Source organism: Lissotriton helveticus, chromosome 5_1 (assembly GCF_964261635.1).
Source record: "Lissotriton helveticus chromosome 5_1, aLisHel1.1, whole genome shotgun sequence".
NCBI classification, from domain to species: domain Eukaryota; kingdom Metazoa; phylum Chordata; class Amphibia; order Caudata; family Salamandridae; genus Lissotriton; species Lissotriton helveticus.
Window position 1 is genome coordinate 1,380,111,697 of NC_136065.1, and position 26,406 is coordinate 1,380,138,102.

At 46.4% G+C, this 26,406-nt stretch overlaps 1 protein-coding gene across 3 annotated transcripts in view; it reads right to left on the reverse strand.

The window, feature by feature from the left end:
* Positions 1-26,406, reverse strand: part of SRPK1 (SRSF protein kinase 1) — an 869,057-nt gene that overhangs the window by 177,063 nt on the left and 665,588 nt on the right. For all 3 annotated transcript variants that reach the window (XM_078644338.1, XM_078644339.1, XM_078644340.1), the window contains exon 12: positions 11,968-12,068. In XM_078644338.1, coding sequence (XP_078500464.1) covers positions 11,968-12,068 — 101 coding nt within the window. The remainder of the gene's footprint in view (positions 1-11,967; positions 12,069-26,406) is intronic.

The following is a 26,406-nucleotide window of genomic DNA, read 5'->3' on the forward strand; positions in this document are numbered from 1 at the left end:
AATACGTGGGCTGGAGTAGAAAGTAGCAGTTTGAGTTAAGTTTGTTTTGCCAAGTGACTGACTCAAGAATTCTCTGCAAGGGGTTATTCAGTTCTGTACCTGAGATCTAGGATGGTTGAGGGATGGTATCTCTCGTCTGTGGTCTCGATATTCCAAGCTGCCTGCAAGGGCTGCTCGGAAGCGCCGGAGCTGGATTTCTCGGCAGGAGAAAGGCAGCGTCTCGTTCTCAGCGCGTCAGGAAGGCGGGGCAGCGCCAGTGGGCTTCGCTCTCTGCTGGGCTTCGGCAAGTCTCGCTGCTCCGATCTCGTCACCACCGCGTGTGTTTGCTTAAGGCAATGTCGGTAATATTTATACCTGTAAGGTGCCGAGATTGACGTAAGGATGGACATAGATACGTCAATAAGGATGTCATACGAGCTGGTCGTTAGCACATTCTTTTACTGAAGTTCTTTGAGAAATCAAAACAATGGCCGCAGGGATTTTCCCAGGTTGTCATAGGTTTGATTTGTTTTGAGAACTCCGTATGCCTTATCAGGGGCTGGAGGAATATTGCTTGCCTAATTAGATGGCAAGCGTTATGACCTAATCAGATAACGTGCTCCTGTGCCGTGGTCTGGCTTAATCAGATAACGGTTTCTGCATCATGGGATGGCTGCTAGTTAATTTGTTAACCAGAATAGGGTCAGGAATAGGGGGATCTATACAGAACCTATAGGAATACATCACAGCCTTACATATGTCCTCTAGTGGTATGTTTCCTAAGAAAGCCATAGAGGCTCCTAGTTTGCGTGTGGAGTGCGCTCTAGGAGGAACTGTTAGTGTACGTTTTGCCTTTAGATAGCATATTTGAATACACTTTACAATCCATCTGGCAATTCCTCCTTTAGATATGGGATTGCCTTTGTGTGGTGAACAGAAAGATACAAATAGTTGTTTTGACTTTCTGAAGGATTTAGTCCTGTCTGTGTAGTATAAAAGAGCTCTTCTAACATCTAGGGTGTGTAGGGCTCTTTCTGCAACAGAGTCTGTTTTTTGGAAAAAAAACTGGTAACTCTACTGATTGGTTAAGGTGAAAAGGAGTAATTACCTTTGGCAAGAATTTTGGGTTAGGTATAAGAACCACTTTGTTAGGGTGTATCTGAAAAAATGGTTCTTCTATTGTGAATGCTTGTATCTCACTAACTCTTCTGAGAGAGGTGATGGCAACAAGGAATGCAGTTTTCCATGTTAGGAATTGCAATCCACACTTGTGTAAAGGCTCAAACGGGGGTCCCATGAGTCTTGTAAGGACAATGTTCAGGTTCCATACTGGTGCAGGTGGTAACCTAGGTGGTATTATTCGTTTTAATCCTTCCATAAATGCTTTTATGGCAGATACTCTAAAGAGAGATAAATGCTGTCTATTTTGTAAATAGGTTGCAATTGCTGCCAGATGCGGTCGTATGGAAGAGTAAGCCAAATTGGACCTTTGTAGGTGTAGAAGGTAACAAATAATATTTTGGATGGAAACATCCAATGGATCAATATTATTGTTGTTACAATATATTGCAAATCTTTTCCACTTAGCAGCATAACATGCTCTAGTGGTGGGTCTTCTAGCTTCTTTAATTATGTTCATACATTCTGGTGGTAAATTTAAGTAGCCAAACTCTAAGACCTCAGGAGCCAGATTGCCAAATTCAGCTGGCTTGGTTCTGGGTGCCTTATTTCTCCATGGTTCTGTGTTAACAGGGATGGCGTGAGCCGTAATTTCTGATGTGGAACCAGTGAGAGATCTAGTAGTGTGGTGAACCATGGCTGGCGTGCCCATGTGGGGGCCACTAGTATTAGTTTGAGGGACTGTTGTCTGAGCTTGCGTACTACTAGTGGAATGAGTGGGAGAGGCGGAAAAGCGTACGCAAATCTGCCTGACCAATTCATCCATATTGCATTCCCCTCCGAGCGCGGGTGTGGAAACCTGGTGGCGAAGGTTGGGCATTTTGTGTTTTCATGGGTGGCAAACAGATCTATGTGTGGGTGCCCCCACATTCGGAAGAATGGTTGTAGGACTTGTGGGTGCAACTCCCATTCTTGAATCTGTTGTGATTGACGACCCAACAGATCTGCTATCTGATTGTGAATTCCTGGAAGGTGTTCTACAGTCAGGTGTATGTTTTGAGGGATGGCCCATCACCAAATGTTCTGTGCAAGCTGGGACAGTTGCAGAGAGTGTGTCCCCCCCTGTTTTTGTATGTAATACATAGCTGTCATATTGTCCGTCCGGATTAGAATAGCTTTGTTCTGTACTTGGAGTTGAAAAGTTTTGAGTGCTAGGTAGATTGCTAGCAGTTCCAAGTGATTGATATGGAGCAGTTTTTGTTGGCTGTTCCATTGGACTTGAGTGGTATAGTGCAGGAGATGGGCTCCCCATCCTGTGAGCGATGCATCTGTTGTGAGCACTATTTGTGGAACAGGGTCTAGGAACGGCCGTCCCTTTGTCAAGTTTTTGGTGTTCCACCATTGCAGAGAGCGATATGTACGGCTGTCTACCAACACCAGGTCTGTGAGCTGACCTTGAGCCTGATTCCACTGTTGTGCTAGACATTCTTGTAGTGGGCGCATTTGCAGTCTTGCATGATGCCATCATGCCTATTAGTTTCATGAACACTCTGGCCTGAAGAGAGTGTTGGCATTGAAAAAGGGAGACCAAGCTCTGAATGCTTTGAATCCTGGCTTGACTGGGATAGGCTAGAGCTACTGATGTGTCTATGGTAGCTCCTAGATATTGGTGAACGTGAAAAGGCTCTAGGTGCGACTTGGTGTAGTTTATAGTAAACCCTAAGTCGTGTAATGTCTGAATTGTTTGTTTGGTGTGTTGTACACACTGGTTGAACGATCTTGCTTTTATGAGCCAGTCGTCGAGGTAAGGGAAGACATGTATCTGTGGTCTCCTGAGATGTGCTGCTACTACTGCTAAGCACTTTGTAAACACTCGTGGTGCTGTTGTGACCCCGAATAGAAGGACTTTGAACTGATAGTGTTGTCCTTGTATGACAAATCTTAGATACTTCCTGTGCGCAGGATGTATAGGAATATGAAAATAGGCGTCCTTTAGGTCTAGTGTTTTCAGAAAGTCTCCCTGTTGTAGTAATGTGAGTACTTGTTGTAAAGTGATCATGTGAAAATGATCTGATTGAATGTAGTGGTTTAGGGGCCTGAGTTCGAAGATCGGTCTTAATGTCCCGTACTTTTTGGGTATTAGGAATACAGGGAGTAGACTCCTGTTCCTTGTTCCTGTAAGGGGACCTCTTGAATAGCATCTTTTTGTAGAAGTTCTAGAATTTCCTGTTGAAGCAGTGTTGTGTGTTCTGTGGACATTGGACGCTGCCTGGGTGGTATGTTTGGGGGGGTTGCTGTGAGTTCTAGGCAGTAGCCATGTTGTATAATTTGTCTTACCCACCTGTCTGTTGTGATGGAATCCCAGACAGGTAGGAACTGTGATACTCTACCCCCTACTGGTGTGGAATGTTGTAGGGGAGGCAGAGGGAAGTCACTGTTTGGGAGTGGAAGAGGAGCGGTTGTTGTTGTTATGTCTACCTCTTCCCTTATTGTTGTTGCCTCTGTACCCTCCTCTATAGTAACCTTTATTAGAGGAGGTTTGTGTTTGTGTTTTAAAGGATGACATGTTATCTGCTCCGGTCTGCTTGGAGCCTCCTCTATAAGAGGAGCGGCGAAAAGAACCTCTAGTCTGGGTAGATTGTAATGCACCCATAGACTTAGCAGTGTCTGTGTCCTTTTTAATCTTTTCTAGCGTATTATCTACCTCTGGCCCGAACAATTGGTTCTGATTGAAGGGCTGGTTGAGGATGGTAGTTTGCACCTCTGGTTTGAAACCGGAAATGCGTAGCCAGGCATGACACCTGAGGATAACACTGGTGTTAACTGCCCTAGATGCTGTGTCAGCTACGTCTAGTGCGCATTTAATGGAGGCATTTGATGTTAGTTTGCCTTCCTGTAAGAGCTCTGCTGCGTGATCTTTGTATTGATCTGGCAGATGTTCCATTAACTTTTCTAGTTGGTCGTAGTGAGCCCTATCGTAGCGTGAGAGTAAGGCTTGTGTGTTTGCTATGCGCCAAATGTTTGCTGCTTGTGCAGCAATCCGTTTCCCTGACGCATCAATGATTTTTAATTCTTTGTCAGGGGGGGGGGGGTGTGTCCCCAGAAGTCTGGGAATTGGCTCTTTTACGTGCGTTTGACACAACTAAAGAGTCCAATGGTAGGTGTCCCTTAATGTAGATAGGATCTGATGGTGCTGGCCTATACTTTTTCTCTATTCTTGGGTTTAGTACCCTACACCTTACTGGGTCTTTAAAAATGTCTGGGGCATATTTAATGACCCCCTTGATCATAGGTAGTATTTGAGTAGATCTCTGTGATTGCTCAAAAGTGTCTAATAGGAAATCTTCCTCAATGGCATCAGAGTGCATTGGGACTCCGTGGTAAAGTGCAGCTCTGTTCAGTAGATGATTAAAGCCAATACTATCCTCTGAAGGGGAAGGTTTTGTTGGGTAATGAATTTGAATTTTAAAATATTTATATAGCGCGCGTTTACCTGGCGGTTTCATGGCGGCATACTGCGCATGGTCATCGACTCCATCCTCAGATTGTGTAATGCTTCCACATGTCCAGTTTTTGGATTGATATAGACCTTTTTCTGCTTTGGATCTGGTCTAAATAGTTCTTCCTCTTGTATAGTACTCTTCGGCGCCGAATTTTTCGGTGTCGATAGTGGTTCTTTAGCGTTTTTTGCCTTAGGAGGGGTTATTGAGTCCTGTGTCAATTTCTTCGGTCTTTCTTCCCGCCTTTTGTTTTGGAGCCGGATGGTTTCGGAGTCGAAGCTTTCGGTTCCGTTATTGTTTTTGGTTTCGGCACCGATGCCTGTTTAGGTTTGTGTGCCAAAGAGTCTTTGGGCGCCGAAGGGTCCTTCGGTGTCGAAGGGTTTTTCGGTGCCAATGGAGGGGGTGGAATTGGCATATGTTGTTTTTTCGGTGCCGAGGCACCGGAAGGCGTAGTCTTTTTCCTCGGAGCTGAGCCCGAAGGCGGGGCGTTAGAGGGTAGATTTCGGTCTCGACTGGGCCCCATGAGCGGAGTGCTGACCGTTGCCTTTGGTTTGGGCAGTGTCTGTCGTCCGAGTCCTCTGCCCCCGATATGATCTGGAGATCAGGCGAGTCTTCCTCGGCGACGAGTGGAGCCTCGTCCTCGGAGATATCTTCGAGTGGGTTCTCGTCCTCGGACACGTCCTGTTCGACGATCTCCTTCTCAAAGATGGCCCCCGGTGCTGATCTCCTCATCTCGTGTCGACGGGCCCTCCGATCCCGAATGGTCTTTTTCGATCGGAAGGAGGCACAGGCTGTGCAGGTCGACTCGTCGTGTTCTGGCGAGAGACTGAGGTTGCAAACCTCGTGATGGTCGCTATGAGGGAATTTTGCTCGATATACCGGGCATCTCTTGAATGGAGTTCTTTCCATGAGGCGTAGGCCGTACGGCGCCGATGGGCCCAACGGCCCGCGTCGATGCACCGGGATGTAGCTGGTGATGTCGAAAAGTGTCTTCGATGTCGAACGTTGTTTGTCTAAAGTTTTACGCTTCGAAAATGCCGAAAAAAGTCTTTTCTAGCCGGAGCGGAAAACTTTAATCCGAACCCAGTGGCGGAAAAAACAATCTGAGGATGGAGTCGATGACCATGCGCAGTATTGTCCAAGGGAGGAGTCACCTATCTTGTGACTACAAAGACTTCTTCCAAGAAGACAACAACAACCTGCAATCATCCGAGCCCAACACCAGGTGGCGATCTCTTGCTAAATGTACAATCTGCAGCTCATATGCCTCGAACAGAAAGTTACAAAGAGCGTCATTTCGGATCGAAGGTGGCACAGGTGCACTTTCTCGCTTGCAGTACTGTGGACAGGATGCTTTTCTAAGAGTAACACAGAAGAAAACATCCATAGAAAAAAATTGGAAACTACCCACAACCCCACACAAAGGTCACACACCCCGAGCTGGCCGTCTCCCTCGCGCACCTTCCTGAGTAACAGCAGACCCAACTTTAGCGGACCAGCTTTAGCAAGAAGCAAAACATACACAAACCTGGGCTGCTGAGCAGTGTGAGAAGTTGGCCTGATATATGAAGCTCACTAGTTCTAGTGATCACCTTGTATCAGTCTAAACAACCCTTATGGTGATTGGTTGTAAGTCAACCTTATAGACCAGCTATCCTAATGGTAGCATGGACAAAGCAGTCTTAGGCTAAACTCTTTTGGCATGTGAAGCCAGCTGTTTTACCACAATATAACTCCTTGAATACCATATGAAAGGACACCACACAGGTTGTCATGAAAATAAACAATATATTTATTAATAACAAACACCCCTGAACTCTTTATGAGATCAGAGGGCTAAGCACATGACAATCTCTTAGGAAAAATACGATAAGTTGCACAAAATTACAATGGTGCTCTAGGGGCACGGCAAACCATATACTAAATAAATGGTATAAGGAAATCGATAGAAGGATTGGAGCTGTCCAGAGGCTGTAGGATCGTTGGGACCACGCTACCCTAACTTTAGGTAAGTGATAGGAGGCCCACGGAACGCGTGTGCAGAGTGTGAACTCACACGCGAGATGCGTAACAACGTCTATGGACAGTACAGTTCAAGAAAAAGGTGAATACGGACAATCCTGACTAGTTAGGACTAAAACGACTGTGGAACTGGACACTAGGAGAGTCAAGCTACCCTTGAGCACCGAAATGCTCGTGTTACCTCACCCACGGGCGCATAGGTGCGAAGTCGTGTCGGGTTTCTGCGTTGAAGTCTATGGAGCCTGGAAGAAAAGATGCTACAGGCGACCAGGAGGAAGATGTCCGGTGTGATCCAAGGGTGGATCAGAGATGCTGAAGACCTGAAAGCAGAGGGGACAATGTTCAAAGTCACTAGCCAGTGACTGAAGTGGAACCAGGAAGGAACCAGATGTCGTCGTCGCGATCAGGTGATGAGTGGACGCTTGACTCTGCAGCCACGTGGACCAGGAGGTGTCTTCGACGACCAGGATGGAGGCACGAGCTGTCCCACGCAGGCTCTCGCTGTCGGCGGTGTCTGTTCCGGATACGGCCTCAACAGGCCTTTGCAAAGGCAACCCACGCGGTGAGTGGAAAAGGCGTCTGGTGCGGACTAGGAGAGTCCGGGGTGCCCCTCATTGGGAAGGGAGCAAGGGCCAGTCTGGAGCAACCAGACCAGCAGTGAAGATTTCAAGGTTCATCGTCTAGGAGGCCACTAGCCAGCCGGCAAGTGACCAGACAACCCGTCGAGCAGCAAACAGGCAGAAGGGCCCCACGCAGATCTCGTGGAAGCTGGAGGGCTGATCTTCGGTGCAGGAGCTGCTCGGGGCTGGGGCTTCTCAATCCCCAAAGCACTTGGTCGAGTTTACCTCGGAAGTCGTGCTGGAAGCGAAGTGCAGCTTCTTTTAAGATGGCCGGTCCCACGTGTCTCGTCGCACCCACGGGTCTCAGCTGTGCTGCAGATGTGAGTTGAGGTCGGAGAGGTCTGGAAATCCAGGTCTCGTCGGGCTCTGAAGTCTGGATCCTCGAGGGAAGACGACAAAGTGAAGCCGCTGGACGCTTGATGGTGCCTGCAGTTGCAGGGTGGACACTCCTTGCCCACAAGGGAGATTTCTTCAGTCTTCTGTGGAGCAGAACGTCGAAGTCCAGAGTTTCTTCCTGTAGAGTAGTTCAGGATTAATCTAATTTGGAATGGGACCAGCTCCTACCTTTATCCTGCTAAAGGGGGCTGTACTGGTGACTAGGTCCCTCCCCTGGGTGGGACCAGGAAGGGGGGTGGTTACACCCCCTATCCTTTGTCCAGTTTAGCGCCAGAGCTGGGGCAGGGATGCCCCAGCAACTGGTTAGAACCAGTGTATGCACAGGACACCTTGTGTGCCCCAGGCATGTCTCATTCCTTTCAGGCCTATCCTACCCAATACACAAAATCCTGCCTGGGGTGGTGCTAGCACCTCCCAAGGCAGGAAACCCTTTGTCCAGGCCTCCCTCGCTGGAAGGACTCCCAGCAGCAGGAGGTCAGACTTGTGTCTGTGGTGGCAGCATCCATTTTGTGATGCCAAGGCTCGAGTTAACTTTAACCGGGGTTCACAGTTACATACATGTTGTGTCCCTCTAGAAGGGTGGAATGCTGCCCCCGTCGCCAGAATTGGCGAGGGGGTAGTATTCCAATTCGTATGACACCTTACTTGACATGTTTTGATAATGCTATACCAGAGTTAGCATTCAACCGCGAGGATTATAATGCACTTAAGAGTATATGGTATAGCGTTATCATGGAACAGCTATTAGGACTTGGTTCCGCAAGCTGCAGACAGGCTCAGCTCATGCCAGAGCACCATCTCACATCATTCCAAGCACTCTGCCTTCAGGATTGATAAGGCCTGCCATAGGAGTGACTGATAGGAATATATGTGTCCATTTTAGGGTTAGATATAGGTATACTATATCTACAGCAAAGGGTGATTACACCACCTTGCCCCAGCTGTTGTGCAGCCAGTTGTGTCTGTTTAGATGGCCAGCCAGGGGTGGCATAATACAGCCTTCAGCCCCTGGTAGGCCCTGGGTACACCTATGCCCTGGGTACCTAAGGTGCACTGTACAGGGACTGATAAGGTGGCCCAGTACCAATTGGTAAATGCACCTAAAGTACATGGTTGTCAATTTAGAGAGAGAACAGCTAGGCTGTGGGTCTGATTAGCAGGCCCACAGCCAGGGAAAGTCGTAAACCAGTGAAGCAAAAAGCAAAAATCTGGGGTGACCATAGGATTGCAGACCCCACTCTCCTACAAGCAGGCGCACGTTCTTTCCGGGAGTCGCTGAGGGGAAACGTATGCTGTCGCTCTCAGGGGGTAGCCATAATAGAATAAGCGTCAGGCTGCCCTGGAGTGTCCGTCTGTTGATGTGAGGAAGGTCAGTCTCAAACTCTGGCCGATGGTAGCAATTCCAGGGGGCCTAGGTCAATTGGCAGGCAATAACAAGGGAAAGTGAAAGAGCGCCATGTGCGCGTTGTAGGCACGCCGTGAGCGTGCACATCGGCGTGGTCTGCGGCTCGTGCCCAGTGGCGGCGCCTACAGACTTCGCCGTACTTGTGCGAACCAGGGAGGGGGCCGCCAAAGCAATAAAAAAAAAAACAGGAGATAAGTCCGGCAGGAGCCCACCCCGCCTTTGTGAATGCCGCATGGCGCGGCCAACGCAGGATTTCAGGCGGGGCTCCTGTGAGCAAGACGAAGCCCCGCGTGTTGCTGCAGTGACCAGCTGAAGACGGAGACCAGCCGAGGAGCAGCGCAGAGTCCCCACAAGAGCCTGAAAGTGGGGTGAAGCATGCTGTACATGTAAAGCGCGCCACGCTTGGAGCTCGCGTGCGCATAAAACAAAAAGTCATATTGCATGTGGCTTGCGAGGACGGAAGGGGGACATGACATGTACACATCGCGTGTCGTGCGTGTTCACGACCTCCAATCGCCCCTGCGCATGCCCATCTCCTGTCTCCCTTCCGAGGCAAGTCCGCAACAATAGATCTCGCTGGCGACAGTGCTTTCGCGCTGCGGTAACCAGGCGAGACCTAACAATTCCGAGATGGCAGAAAGCTAACCTTTGAAGGTGCCCAAGACAAGGCATTGCTAGGCTAATAACAGCACAAACAAAAATACCTCCCACAGGCAGGCAGAAAGTGGGTCAATATGACATGAACGCTAAGTAACAAATTTGTATCAACAGGAGGCGTACCCAGTTTTTGTCGAGGAAAGCCTGGCTGCCAAGATTACATCACAAGTTTTGGGAGGAAAATCAAAGGCATTCAACTACCACTGCTCAATCTCCAAGCATGAAGGTAGAGTATGCACACATTTGAGTGCAGGACCCGGCGCTGCTGCTGCCACAGCCGGATTGAAGGACAAATGCTCAAGTTCTGGAGTTTGGTATACCCAATTCGCCTTGCCTAGTCCAGAGCCATTAACATGACTTAGGCCTGGTTGGTCCTGATCTACTCGAGAACCCGGGGCAGGACCAGCATCAATGGAAAGGTGTACAGGAGTCCCAGGTTCCATTTTAAATTGAACTCACCCGCATGTGAGATCTGTTTGGAAAACTCCAACGCACAGAAATGCGGACCATGCATTCTCAGCAGTGGTGAATAGATTGAGCCAAGGTTGTTTCCACTCTCTGAAGAGACCTTGCCCCACCTCCAAACGTGAACAGCAAATCATGATCAGCAAGGTACTAATGTCTTCGTTTGCCTGCCCTAGTGTTTAGAGATCCCGCCAGGTGCTGCATGACAAGGAAGGTATTTTAGCAGTCCTGCCAAGCCCAGAGGTGCAGGGCCTCCTGCCACAGGGTCGACGACCCCACCTTGTTTGTTGCAATACCACATTGAGGTGGTCTTGTCCATGAATACCTGAACCAGCCTTCCCTTCACTGATGGGAGCAATGTCTTCAATACCAAACGATTAGCTCGCTGTTTCAGGAGATTGATATTGAGCTGGGATACTGCTAGATACCAGAGCACTTTAATCTCAACCTCTCCCTAGTGGGCGCCCCAACCCATAAGTGATGATTCTGTTACCACAGCCAGCTCCAGGTAGGGAAGGGAGAGGATCTGCAGCCAATCCAATCGCAGTTCATCCACTACCACTGCAGATCTTCTGAAGTCTCACTCAAAATCTGGACCTGGTCAGAGAGATTACCCTGGTATTGTGCCCATTGGGACTTCAGAGCCTGCATAGGTCATCAAGCCAAGCAGCCTCAAAGTCAGTCTCATTTAAATCCAGGACTGAGGTTGAAACATCAGGATCATATCCCAAATATCCTGAACGCTCCACTCCAGAGGATAGCCATGGAACTGCACTGTGCCCAGAATGCCTCAGAATAAAGGGAGCATCTGAGAAGGAGTCAGGTGTGACTTCTGAACGTTCAGTAGTTGACAGTACACCCCAGTGAGTGCAGAAAGGCCAGCATAGTCTGAGGGTGGGTAACGACTGCCTGTGGTGAGCCCACTTCAACAGCCAGTCATCGAGATAGGGAAAGACTGAGATCATGACCTTCACAGGAATGCTGCAACCACCACCATCACTTTTGTGATTACTCGAGAGGCACTGGTGAGGGCAAAGGGGAGCACAGAAAACGGAATGCTCTTGGGCTGCTGTTTACCGCAGATAACACCTTTGGGCCTGCAGGATGGGAATGTGGAAATACGCATCTTGAAGGTCCAGTGCCTCCATCCAGTCTCCGGGACCCAGGGCAGACAAAACCCGGTGCCAAGGAGAGCATCTTGAATTTCTCTTTCTGTAGAAAGGCGTTGAGACGGTGGAGATCTTTTATAGGACAGAGGTCTCCCAACCACATCCTACATCTGATGCGTGCACCCATTTGATGGTTCTTTTGGCTAACAGAAACTGCACTTGCTGAAAGAGCAAAAAGAGAGGGTTCTCCATTAGCTGTTTTGCAAATATCTGCAAGGTAGGCAGAGTTTCCAGAAATGGAAGGGCATAATCCGGCTGCATGATTTGGGGCACCCACTTGTCAAAGGTTGTTACTCTGTATTGCAGGCAGGTGGAGGTTGATCCTGCCGCCAACGGGATGGGTGTGCTGTGTTAAGGAATCATTAAACAGGTTTGAAAACTGTGGCGTCAGAGGGCTGGAGGACTGAGAATTATGCTGGGTGTGGAACCCACGTCTGGATCTTGTGATTAGCTTTTTCAGATGAAGAGCCTAGACCAAGAATTCACATAGAAATGGTATGTTGGGAAAAAGAGTGCAGGCCTAACTAGAGCAAACATCAGCAAAGCAATCTCATAAAACAACAAAGCAGAGGACAGAAAAAACCTGGACAATTGGCAAATTCACTGCAGAATCTTCGTTGTCATAAAGTTCTTACCACCCAGCATGCATTTCCAAGATCAGCAATCTTTACTTTTAACATCTCCGCATTCTGAGGATCCAGTGGATTCAAAAGAAAGTTCCCAGCAGTAGACTTTTCTATAAAAAAAAAAATTGTTTCCATAACTCCGCAAATACAAACAACTGGCAATGCACATAATTTGAGGTTTCACCTCTAAACAACTGTTACAGCAGGGGCCCTATTTGATCTCACCCACCTTACCCTTCAACCTCCACCATGTTAAGAGCAGAAACTTGGACTTCTGCACAAGCAGCAGTATGGCTCTTTCCAGTCATCAGCAGTACTACCCAAATTACTGAGAAGCATCAGTTAAGTTTACTCCACGATACAGCAATGCTCCATTAAGGAATCAGTTAATCCAGACTAAAGTAGACAGTTTTCTAAGCAAAGGTTTGCACCCCTCCTAATAGTTAACATTGAAGCAGCCCAAACCACTCAGTCTAGTCAGTAGGAAAGACGAATGTAGTAGCTTTCCAACTCTAGCATGCATTTGTAATTTATGGTCAATAGATAAGTAGCCCTAGAGACGGATCAACAACCTATGATCCTCATTCCTCCCAGGCAAACTAAGCACTTATTATCAAAAGTTGAATAACCATGTTCCCCAAACGAAGTTACTTAAAATCACAGAAGTTTGAAACTACAAGGACACAAAGTCATATGTGCTTCCTAGAGGCCAAGTTCAAATTTAAGCCCAACTCACGAAAAAGAATGCAACATTTTAATTTAACGCTGTATCCTCAAAACTATTTTTCATGGACCAGGATCTAAAGATGGCAGTTACAAGAGCTTTTGTAGTATTAAACAAAAGGGTAGTTCACACATCAAGCACTGCATACTTAGCAAAGTAAGGAGAGGGAGTGGGGCTGAACATTAATTAACTTTTTGCAAAATGAAAACAAAAAAGTCCTCGTCTAAATTAAACTCTCCAGTCTAGGTAAGTGTCAATGGTATTTAAATCTCACTTTACAATAGTAATGTGTGAATTGTGGTCACCCTAATGTGTGTATCTTTCACTTCTTACTGAAGTATCCTCTGAAGCCATTATTTGGGAGTTTGCAGCAGTCTCAAAATTTCAGTTATGCAAATGTAAACCTAACACAGGAAATTATCAAACAGAAAAAAATAACCTTGATCAGTGTGAGGTGCTAAAACAAAGGCATATCTACGTAGTTAGTGTCCACTTCACTCAAGGAATTAAAATTAAGGCGTGCACGCATAGGATAGTTTGACCCTGCTACCAACAGTTTTTGAAAAATATGGTACAGGTTCCCTCAAATTGTAGCTATAAACTTGTGTATGTATGTTTTCTATATGGTGAAGTGCCAACAAGTTTATCCTTTAGTTCTGTTAACATCGCTCCATTGGACTATCTAAGATGCTCATCTTTTGTCATCTCCGTAAGCAACGGAAGGAGTAAAAAGTGACTTACTTCAAATGTGAACAGCGGGCCCCATGGACATTTCTGCAGTTGCAAAGGAAGGAAATCACAAAAACAGTCGCGATAAAGAGCAAAAGAGTGTTTTGCCATGTACACAACCACTTTTATGAGCGGGAAGTGTCTTTATTAACCGCAAATAAAAGATGACGTGAAAGTGGCATCTGCCTCCTACATGGGAGCCGTAATAGTCATCAATGCTTTGAGATCCAAAGGCAAGTGTGGTGATAAACCATGGTTCAGATACTCAACTTAATTGGCACCTGTTTTGCGGAGGAGGTATAGGTGGGAGGAAGACTTTCAAATAACTGAGGGAAGAGAAGGAGGCATTTGTGTAGAGTGGAAAAGTGCGGACATGTAGAACGGGAGACGGGTATAAAGCATCAAGAAAGTGAGAACCTGTAATATTGGCTGCATGTGAAGGGCTTATTCAACACGTGCACTAATTTCCGTCTGTTGCATGTGGACCCGAAAAGGAGGTGGAGAAATACGAGCCCGTATGTTATTGGCATTTTTATAGCACTTATTAACCCCAACGAGGTGCTGAAGCACTTTTCATCAGAGTAGCACTCTACTGTGTGCGAGCCCTGCTTAGTGATTTAGTTACATAAGATTACAATTGTCCATAATGTTTCTTTTCAATATCATGCAATTTATACATTCTTCTCATGTGGATTGTTCGACAATTTTGAGACGGGCCTAGTTAACTTCATCTACTGAAGTTTATGCATTGCTTCATTCTATCATGCACATGCATACTAGTTGTCGTGCTGTTTGAGATCGAATTGGCAAGTCATTTGTACAAAGTGCTTTATGCCATTATTGGTGAGGATAGAATCTGTTACATAGTAATAATGGTTATAAGGAGCACCATGGAAGCATCTCATTGAAGGAACAAAGAAATATTATATAAAGTTTAAGCAAGTGAAAGAAAGCAGCAATAGAAAAGAAACCCATTGGAAGCACTGTCATCAGCGAGTATTACAAGGAGTCAATCAAGGAGTAGTAAAGGAGAAACCCATTGAAGTCACTGCTAAACCATCAAAGATTATTCAGTCAGTCAAATATCTTTGATTGATTTGGAAAATGAATCTATACTAATATTATAAAGAGAGAGCCCTAACCTTTGAGGCGGGTAATCGCAGTAACCACAGCACCAATCACACCACCAAATACAGCATTGGAAAGGGCAGTTCCAGCAGAAGGACATAGGCTATACAGATGCCACCATATACATTTGAAAGGTAAAAGAACCTTGCCAGCAAAGTAGTCCCTTGTGGGCGTGGGCGTGGCGCGGCATGACGACAAAAAAAAAGCGTTCCTTAAACGTGTGCGTTGTGCTGGGGGCATGTGCTGGGGGCGTGACAAAGGCTGGGGGCGTGACAAACGACAATGGCCGTGGCAATTGTGCAATTGCGCGGGAGGAAGGAGCAAGACAAACGACAATGGCCGCGGCAATTGCAGAATTGCACGGGAGCAAGGGCCGTGGCCAATGGGCGCGGCAATCGGCCGACACCAATCGCGCCACATTCCTAAATTATGATGCCAATCACGCACCTGGGCATGTGCGTTCAATGGGCGTCTGCGTTCAGCTGGAGGCCTGGTAAGTAACCGTTCTCTCTACTCACTTGTGGGCCTGCACCTTGTGCTGGGGCGTGTCACATATACTGGGGCAGAATGCAGTGTGTGCCTTGTGCTGGGTGCGTGTCAAACAGACTGGGGCCGAATGCCGTCGGTGCTTTACTAAATTGCCATTACGTTCCTGCCTTCACGCCATGTGGGTCCTAAAAAAATAATACCGGGAAATAACTTTCAAGGGTCACCTAATTCATATTGTAATACGGTCGCCGCTGGAGCCGGGCCTCAAGCGGGGGCACACGCCACTGAGCCTGCCTGCGGGGACAATAACTGCAACATCTCCTGCGCGCTGTCACTCAACTCTCTGGATAAACAAATTTACACACGGCGCACAACATCAATCAGGGCTGGAGCCGGCCTCAAGCGGCGGCTGACGCGACTAAGCGGCCCTGCTGGCACACTAACCTTGAAACTGACTGCACTTTCCCACACGCGCAGCGTCTCTAGCGCGAGCTGTCACCCACTCAACTCTTCATACCCGGACAACGTCGGGACGGGCTGCTAGTAAATCATAGAAGCATAAACAATGCATCAAATCAAAAAAAAAAAAAACTTACAAAGTTGAACCCATAGCAGCAGATAAAGTGCACACATTCTGTGCAAACAGTTATCACTATCAATCAAATAAGTATGTGGTACACATTGAAACGCTGTTATAACAAAATCAATTCTGGAGAAAAATATCCTCCAGATTAACAGCTGAATATAAACCAAAAACCTCTAAGAGTCTGCTATGTTTCTATAAATTAAAAGACCTAGCACACCTTATTTACCAATGCCCAACCCTCAAAACATACTGGGAGAAAATCTTTGGTTTTATAATTAAGGTACTGGGTTGTACACTAAAAACTGAGTTTGCCTCCCTCGCCACCGCATTTATTACAGCAGAACTAAGATCAGAGCATGATAAGGACCTCCTAGACCTGCTACTGACTGCAGCAGTGAAAGTGGTCCTAGCAAATTGGAAAGACACAAGTAAGGCTTCATACAAAGGCTGGTTCAACTGGATAACGCACCTCAGAGGTGCTGACAACATTGCACTACAGAACTCACCTGGAGGCCAGCAGCCAACGGGATGTGGAAGTCACTCGACACATACCTAGATTTCTACAAACCCCCATGAATCCCCCCAGGTAATCAAGTATTCCCAGGAACAAACCACCTGATCCTCCCGCCCCCCCAGTAAGTGTGATAAAGGAACGTAAATGAGCGCAATCACTTCAGCCCTAAGGATCGGTTGGACTGACTTGACTGCCCATATCGCAACAAACAATCCAGTGATGTGGCAGCCGGGTCAGGCGTTTAGAAGTCTCACAGATACAGAACCTCCCTTGTGTTCTTCTCTTTCTTTCACTTTCTTTCTTTCTTTCCTTCTTTCTTTCTCTCTTTAAGCCACGTCAGGTGGGGTAGCCAAGCACATGTGTTGAAGCCATTGTTAACACGGTCATACAAGCCACATATGGCTAATCTTGTAACCGTAATGCTAATGTCTTTGAACATAAAATCAATAAAATACTTTGAAATATAAAAAAACAACCTAGGCAATCCTTACAAGTAAGTGCCACGCCTCGTGGGATAAACATTCACAACCTTAAAGGTCCTCACAAGGCTGAGAAAAAAAATAGAGGTCAACTGTTCATTGATTTCTGCGACCTCACTGTCGCTTTTAAATCACCCGCCTCCTCCCCGCATGCAAACCTTTCCCATAAAGTCATTCCTGTGACAAGATATGGTGTATAAAAGACTGCAGTTTATTCAACACATGGATTTACACATTTCAAAACGTATTGGTTGGTCATTCATAAACATCCATGTGAATGTATGCCCCGTATTACTTCCAATGCTTGACGTTCTCATTATGTTACTGCTTTTGTTCGAGGTCCCTCCTGCCTCAGTGTTCACGGTTCCAGGCTTCCCTTGCTACAGATTTGTGACCATCCATTAGGACCAGCCTGGGCTGCAAGTGCTGTTCCGTTTCTCCTAGACCCTTGCTGGCCACTTCACCTGCTCCCCAGGGTCCCTGCTATGTGGCATCCCAAGGACACTGTTCAAGCCTTTCTTCTACTCTTCCTGTGCTGTGTGTTGTCAATTGCTCACACGTGTCCCTGCAGTGAGGCATCCCAAGGGCACTGTGTGAGCAGCTCTTCTACCTATGGTTCTTTCCCCTTTGGATCGTTGTCTGGGTTTCTTCTGCCCTCCCTTTCAATCGCTCCATGGCTGCGACGACTGCTTCTTTTTGGTGTGGGTGGGTGGGATTCTATTGCGATGGGGGGTTTCTATGCTCAAAAGGTGAACCCTACGCCCCTTTTGAACCAGCCGCTTTACTTTCCTGGCCCAGATTGGCCACCAGTCCTTGACTCTGGGGCGCCCCATATGGCACGCCCCAACTTTTCGCTGGCTTGGAGGTTGGTTTCCACCCCGGGGGTCTTTCTTGTGGGCCTCTATTGGGTCCAGCTTCGCCATACCGGACCATGTCCCAAAGGAGCACTTTTAAGCAGATATCAGAGCTACTTAAAAGCTGCAGGCAAGGAAGCACATCCCTGCACTCTTGGAACTTGAAATACATTAGAATAGCTTTTTTAAAAAGAATAAAAACAGTCTAAATTATCTACAAAAAAGTAAACCTCAACAATTTGATTGGAGTGCCCATTACATGGGCAGGCCTATGTTTTCATGCCAAAAGAGCTCTGGTGCTCCCAAAAAGTAAGAAGGCGCTACACTGTACCTAATCTGAAACGGAACAGGAGTGACCTTTTCCCACTGTATCAGATCTAAGGTTAAACAGAACGCAGATTAATTTAAACCTGGTATGTTAATACCTGATTGAGCTTTTGGTGGATTCTGTATGTAAACTCTGAGTCTGAATGAATTCTAAGAATCTAAGCTTAACCACCTGCTTATCAGACTTACTTGAAAAAAAATGTTGAATCAAACATATTGGAGAGACCTACTTTTTTTTTTTTTTTTTTTTTTTAAAGAGTATTTTAGACATAGCCTTGCCAAGGGCTCTTTAAGTTCTTCTTAAGAGTAAGGCAGTCCCATAATGTAAATGTAAATGTTTTTGTACTTGTATAGCGCGCAGCTACCCGGATCGGGTCTCCCGGCGCTTGTACTCATACCGCTAAGGAACCCTTCCTGGTTTTCCTTGTGAAGTGTCCACTCCTGGGCACCCCCATGGTGAAACCAGGCATCCTCGCGCTGGTGGGGCCGTTGTGGAGATTAAGCAAGCTATTGCTCAGAGTTGCAGCGTGGGACCCATGATTAGAATAGGCACTGAGGCGAGAATATCCAGTCAGAGGAATTTGAGCCGAGACCCACCGAGGCGGGAATCGAACACTGGTCCCGGGCCAGAGCTCTGCATCAAGGTCTGCCGCTCAAACCATTGAGCCACACTTCTCCACAAGATGTCTCTATTAAAGCGTGCCTCTTTTTTGGCTCATATCGGAACCCACAACAACAAGGGGGCAAGCTTCGCTTTTCCAGAAATAATCTGTAGACTAAGCTCTGGATAAACAACATAGTGAGGGCTGGGTGGGGAAGATCAAGGAACCGCGTACATATACAGCTTTCCTCTGTCTGAAGAGAGTGGGTGGTACAATACTCCCAAATTCCTGCTCGATACTGAGCTGTCTGGATACACAGACTTGTAAATGGTCAACAAAGAGGAGAGAGTTGACCTTCCTTTAGACAACTCATCATAGCGCCTGGTAAACAAGTTCGCATCAGGCAAGAGTTTCTTATCTGTGACTAACAGGAACCAGAGGAGTCAAAGGTGACTCCCAGATAGGGTAAAACATTAAGGCAATACAGAGAAAGGCTGCCGATCAGCAGTTTGGGAAAACACTGCTCTTTCCTGGCCACAAGCCAGGATGTGGGACTTTTCAAAATTGGTGGCGAGGTCCAATTTATTCACAAAGGACTCCACCAGTCTGCTAAGTCCTCCTGGTGTACATGTGGCATGAGCACTGCATCATATGGATAGAGTAACACAGGAATTCAGATCATTAACAAATAATATTGGGGCAAGGATACAACTTTGACGCACCCCTCTTGCTGGTGTAAAAGGCTCCGACAACTTTTCCAGATGGCCCACAGCAGACTCTGGCAGTTAACTTATCATGTAGAATGTAAACGAAGTTCTCCAATGCCTCCTCTATGCCCAGATCTAACACCAGCAACCAGAGCTTAGTGCAATTTACACAAATGAAGGAAATTGAGAGATCAGTTAAAGCTAGATACAGGGGGCAGCGCCTTGCAAATGGTTTAAATGTCAATAATCAGATGCAGGCTCAGGCACTGTTTCACTGTACCTAGCCCTGGATAAACCCATACTGACAGGGACTGGTTCTCCCTTCGCTTTAGGTGGGGGAAAAGCACCCTGCCCATGAGCTTGACTGTACTATCAATTGGAGCAGTAGGCCAAAGAAATTTGAGGGACGTACGGTGCCCGTTTTAGGTGGAGCCTAGGAAGCGCATGCACTGCTCTACGAGGCATGCTCTATTTGGTCTATGGGCATTCAACACACCCAGCACTTGTGGTTGATTAGTTGGCCTGCCTTTCGAAATTCCTTTCTTCTGGTTCGTCAATAGTGTCCATCTACCCCGCATTTGGTTGCTTTGTTCCCTCCCAGCGTACATCACTGATTGTTTCTTTTGGTTGGCCATCTCTTTCCTCCTTGCTCGCACTCTCTCCCGTCATTGTGCTGCAAGTTCATAATATGACAATGACAATGATTCTTTATTTGTGTGATTAATAAAAACCAATACAAAAAACGATCAATATAAAAGGGATAGCTAAAATTGAATAATATAATGATATATTTACACGTCTTATTCCTAAAACCACCATTTGGTGTTTTATTTTATGAGATGCAATAAATATTAGTCCTTTAGATGCGCCGGGCAAATTTTCAGTGGGGGCCAGACTGTATAGGACCTTCATCCGGATGGTGTCCATGCGGTGCAGAGGTTTACCTGTTCATTAAGGCTTGAAGGTCCTGTTAGATGAACTTAGCAAAATTGGCCATATGCTTCACATGCTTCACTGTGTCCAGCAAATATAACAGAAGGACAGCCTCCTTTGCCGTCCGCGTGCCCAGTTGGAGGAGAATGGGCCTTAGGTGGATTTGGCAGACTGGCAACAGGGCAGGACAGCATAGTAAGATGTGGTTTGAGGCCATATGATGAATGAGGGGAACTTTGGGTCTCATGGAAGCCTCTAGCTGTCAGAGCTTCGATGTCCAATTTACGAGAGCGTGATCTTATTTGCTTTTTTATTGATGTTTTAATAGTGGTATACTTAATTATATTAGGGTCCCAGTTCTCCACAGCTAGATTCAAGAGATCTTTGGCTGAGGCAAGACCAGTTGACCATGGGTTGCCCGGATTTTTGAATATTTTGTTTATAACAGAGTTAATTGAATTCTCTGGAGCCACAGAGGTTAAATAAAAGTATTTTGCCAGACTTGCCAGTTCTTCCAAAGATTGTCGATTAAGGTTGAATTCCAGGCGAATTAAAGTGTTCGTTGTGCATGCTCGAAGACAGAATAACTTTTTGTAGGCTGCACAGTGGGTCTTTTCAAGGTCTTGTACACACATTTGCCTGGGAACGCCTGTATCGCATAATTGAGGGAAGGTAATCATTTTGCCCTCAGGACTTGTTGGATGGCCGTAGTTGTTGGACTTTCCAAAGTGGTATTAAGTTTACAGATTACATAGGTAATCATTTTTCCTTTCAGATGGAGCTTGTGGCGATGGGCCTGTGGCTGGCCAATTTCACTGAACCAGACTCCGAGAAAATTGTACGATTGTGTACTGTTCAATATTAGTGGTCCCAAACTCCATTTCATAAGCTTCTTTTTCGGATGTCGTCCAAAGATCACTATCTTAGATTTCGCTGGGTTTGCAACCAGCTTATTTTTAGCGTTATACTCAGAGTGCTGTTAAGGCTTTTTGAAGGCCGACTTTGGTGTGGTCCAAAAGGACCAGGTCGTCTGCATATTGTATCAGCTGGATCCTGGTTCTCCCAATTCTAGGAGTCGCTAAAGTTGCTCTGTGCAGTGCGCTACCCAAATCTGTTGTGTATAGGTTAAAGAGCAACGAGGCAAAGACACAGCCATGCTTTAACCCATGATCTGTGTTGATTTTTCCTGTAGGTTATTCACACGAGAGTTTAACTCTTACCCAAGTTTGCGTATACAGAGATCTGATGGCTTGTAACAGTTTCGGGCAGATGTTCCAACAGGCCAATTTCTTCCATAGGATGTTGCAGTCTACCCCATCAAATGCTGCTGTATAATCGATAAAACAAGCAAAAAGCAGCTGATTGCCACAAGCCATTGTGTGGTGTACTAAGTATGATAGGGCAATAATATTGTCTAAGGTGGAGCCTCCTGGATGGAACCCTGTCTGATAGAAAGGGAGCAGATCCTCCTGGCTGACCCAGTTCATAATATGTATACAGAGACTCTTCTGTGTGCTTGGTGTCTTTTGGGTATTTCAAACATTGAAAGCAGCACATCTAAGGTGTCTACGCCTCTATATTTGCACTGAAGTTAGTCACAGTTTGCTCTTTAATTGCCGTACTTAGAGTTTTACCTTTCTGACGAAACAAATGCAAAACAGATGGTTTATTGCCAATGTGTCCAGAGAATTGCAATCCAACCAAAGGTGTTAGGTTCTTCTATCACCACCACATAGCAAATGCTGAAAGGGTGCCCAGCTCCTAACATTGGAGGCAGTGTTTGAGAGACGCTTTAGGCTTCACGCAGCGTTGCAAAGACCCCCGCCAAGAGAATCCCTCGACTCTCAGCATTCAATCTTCGCCTCCGCCCCAGCTGTCAGCTCATCTCCATTCTTCCCATGTTAGGGTGCTCGCAGGCTTCATGCTTTCTCCCAAAAACGTTTCTGGTTCCCCTGGTTTGCACCTAACCACTGGTGGTGCATGGTAGGGCACCAACACAAAGTTAAAAGGCATTGCCATTTGTTAAACTTCTATGCACAGCATTTTCCTGCTGTCTCCTTTAAAAGAAACTTTTTTTTAGTAAGTTAAACACAACGTGCAGCCCTGCCAAGTATCACGCATCAGGAGTGAGACTACCGCATTTCAGTGTGGTGGGCCGCATCACTGAACTGAAATGCCAAGTCACGCATAATAGGCTTAGCGCCTCCCGGGCTGTGAAGTCCTAGTGCTACTAATCATGCGCAATTAATGCTGATTAAAACTAAAGCTGAAGTCTGCATCGCACAGGGCCCGGCAAACTTGGGGACTGGCTGTGCTCTGCAGCTCTCTAACTGCTACAATGTAGCAATAGGATTCAGGCGGCCGGCATTCCTGATTGATTACATCATGAGAGAGTACGGCTGTGCAAGTGGGTAGCTGGAGTTCATGATGTTAGGTTGTGGGAGGCTGCAGCCAGTAGCAATGCCAGTGCAGCTTGCATGCAGTAAAACTTGTTTAAAACAATGGGAACGATCTCCGTGGCCAGACTGGAAAGAAAGCCAACCCCATGGACCACGGCGGCTGCTTCACTGTGCAGCTGCTGCTCTTGAGCCTGAGAGTCATGGCACGGATGTCAGAGCAGACGAGGCTTCGCTAGTTCGCCTGTGCTCTTTGACACCTTCTTTCTTCACTTGCCGGGCATCGCAGCAACTGGGGGACGCTCGGTCAATGGGCGCCTGCTGCCAGCCGCGCTGGATCTCCGGTCATGGTGCACATAGTGCGCACCCGCCTGTCCCACACGCCCGGCCTTTCTATCTACTTGCAGCCCTTCCTGATATGCCTCCCTGGTGCACAGATCGGCCCACTGTTGAAGCTTGGTGGCGGCCTGCTTTCCCTCTGCATTCTGGTGGCCTGACTCCTGTTCTCGCTATGCTCCGGGGCCCCCCTTAATGACCCTGCTATTACGGCCCAAAGCTATTCCACAGCTCGATGGGTGCCTGAGACTTGGCCTTACTCTTTATACCTCCTTCCAGCTCCCGTCTATGAGCGGGCTGATGTCTTGCTGGCAGTGGCCAGACTGGAGAAACTATAGAGGACTGGGCCCGAAGAGTGGCCATTGAGAGATTTGGGCGCCCTGATTGGTTATGACCTTTGGGGGTCAGCTGGGCTGGGAAGTTCTCAGAAGTGACTGTTCTCTTTTATGTTTGTTTATTCGAGGACCGCATGAAACATGCTACAGTTGTGAAAGGGGTGACAAAAATGAAGATAAATTATGTTTAGTAGACATCCTCTCACGATTGATCTCACAGTGCGGTGGTAATGTACCCACCTGCTTTTGCACATTTCCTGGCCTTTTTTAGGGGCAGTAACCTCATGTCAACCACTACTATCACACGCCCACCGATGTGTCCTGCACGCACATTCCAGACAACAACGGGATTAACAGACATGTGCTCTCAAAGTGCCAACATGGTATTCGTCTGGGTCTTCTCAGATCCTCTTTGGGCCTTTGTGATTCTAGTTTGATCCGTTGGAGCTCACGGGCCTACTTGAATCCTGCTAGGACACGGGAGGGTGTAAGCAGCAGTGCAGCACTATTTACAGCTCCGAGGCCTGGCTTTCATTAGAGCAAAAACTAACCCAAGTCTCTGTAGGCTGATGACACCTTTCTGAGTTCATTATAAAGCTAGTCTTCCTTTTCAGGGGTTTTGTAGCCATTTCAAGTAGTTTTCAGAGCTTCTTATTGCTCAAATAGGTGTAATTTCTGATATTTTTCTCTTTCCGTGCATTTTATTGCTTGGTTTTACTTGTAAAAAATGTCACTCATAATCGTTGAAATATCACTCCTAATTACACTGAAATTATAAAAATGTCACACATAGCAGTCTGAAACCTTGGCAGCTATGAACGTGACATTAAAATACTGGTGCAGTTTAGCAAACACGAGAGACATGCTGCCTTTTAATGTGCATAAAATGTGTACCAATAGAGAGGCAGTATTTTTCTCTTGTTTACTCAACGGCTACAGTAGTTCCATTCCACATCGTGTTTATAGTTTATTAAAGTATGTGCACATTTTGACATTTATAAGTGCATCGATGCCATTAATAAGTCTGTGTATCTCTTTTTTAAATGCTTTACGGTAATATGCTTTAGGGACATCTAATTTGCATTCAAAAAAAAAAAAAAAAAACTAGTTACTTACCTGTACACTATGGTTCTCCAGTATTATCTTTCATAGATTCACATGCTCGTTTCTTCCCAGTCGTCATGGTGGTGTCTCACGGTAACAGAATGACCATAGCAGTACCATAGAGAAACACTGCATAGAACATCCTAAAGGAATCACCTTATTTGGTAACCAGACCTCATTATTGTTTGGTCTAAAACTCAGCCAATCAGTCGCCATCCCCTGACATCACACTTCACAGCAGAGCTTTTCTACCTCAGATTTCCAGCCCCAAGTGAGAGACAATATGAAGCAAGGGGATGGTTTTGGTGGGTGTCAGGAAGTCTGGCGCTCTGCGTGTTCCCAGAGTGTGAGTGGTCGTTAGGTAGTTCAGGTCGGTGCGAGTCAGGTCAGGGGAACAAAACCAGCTGAAACTAGCCCCTGGGTAGACAGAGATGAGGATCTCTGGTCAAGTACAATGTGACAAGTGTCCTGTGCACACGACAGAGGTATGCAGTTCTCAGGTGAGAACCAGAGTGAGATTTGTTCTTTAAGAGAAGTAATGTACTTCGACAGAATGGTCTTTTGAAGGAAAAGTTTTTAATTTATCTGCATGAAAAATCAGTAGAAACAAGAGCACAGAAGCCGACACGTGTTTCGTCACACCGTGTACAGGTGGTGACTCATCAGGGCTGGTCACGAGTTGTGCGGGAGACCGGATGCAGACCGTTTCTCCCGCACAACCCCTGCCACCACAGAGCTAAGCTCGAATACCAGCACGCACCCGTCCTCGACCAGCACTCTTGATTCAATTCACGACCACCCCCACCCGGAGCGAGGATCGCCTCCTTCGATGTTTCTTGACCTGTATTTCCATTTCGCTGGCGCGCTTCAAATCGAGACCGCACCAGTACAGCCCTGATGAGTCACCACCCGTACACGGTGTGATGAATCACGGGTCGGCTTCTGTGCTCTTGTTTGTACTGATTTTTCATGCAGGTAAATTAAAAACTTTTTCTTCAAAAGACCACCAAGTGAGAGACAAGGATATGTCCAGAGGTAAAATGTTCTACCTGAGAAACGGGGAGGCGGGCGGGCACATGTGAATCTATGAAAGACAATACTGGAGAACCATAGTGTATAGGTACTAGCTTTTTCTCCAGTATTGAATCTTTCATAGATTCACATGCTTGTATCAGTAGAGAGCAGTACACATACCCATTTGCGTTTCCAGGATAGAACCCTAATATCTCTGCGCTCTGCTCCTAAACATTAGTATATATGAAACCCTGAATACCATCCACAACTAATAAACAGTCCCTGCTAGCCATATATATGGAAAGATAGTATTCACAGAAAGACCAATATAGTGCAGAACATATATATATATATATATATATATATATATATATATATATATATACACATATATACACACACACACACACATACATATACGTCTATCTATAGTTTGTTAATATAGTTTGAATAATACCTTATTGAAATAAATGTGGAAGAACTGCTTGTCCCACTGCTGCATCCTCCTTCCATGCAGTATCTAGACAAAAGTGTCTAGTGAAGGTGTGTAAGTTTTTCCATGTCACTGCTCTGCATATGTCTGGAAGAGACAAGCCTGTGGAACAGACCCGCTGAAGTCGCAATCTTTCTAGTGGAATTTGCGTGCACTCTGGGGCATAGAGGTTTCCCAGCTTTCTCGTGACATTTAAGAATGGCCGATTTTATCCATCTTGAGATACCTGATCTGGATAAAGGTAGGCCTTTCCTCGGCCCAGAAAAGGCTACAAATAGTTGCTTTGTTTTTCTAAACAACTTTGTTCTGTCAATGTAGAACTTCAAACATCGTTTAATGTCCAGAGAGTTTAGGGCTCTCTCTGCTCCTGTAGTAGGATTTCAAAAAAATGTAGGCAACACTACAGGCTCATTGAGATGAAAGATTGTAGGAACCTTAGGGATTCATTTTGGATTCGTTCTTGGTATTACTTTGTCCTGCCGAAACAGAAGAAATGGTTCTGCAATCTAGAAGGCTTGAATCTCGCTGGCCCTCCTAGCTGACGTAAGGGCCAACAGCAAAGCCGTCTTTCAAGATATGAACTGTGTGTTCACTTTATGCACCGGTTCAAACGGTGGTTTAATGAGCTGTGTTAGAACCGTATTGAGGTGCCATGGTACCAGAAGATGCTAAATCAGTGGGAAACACTCTAAAAAGTC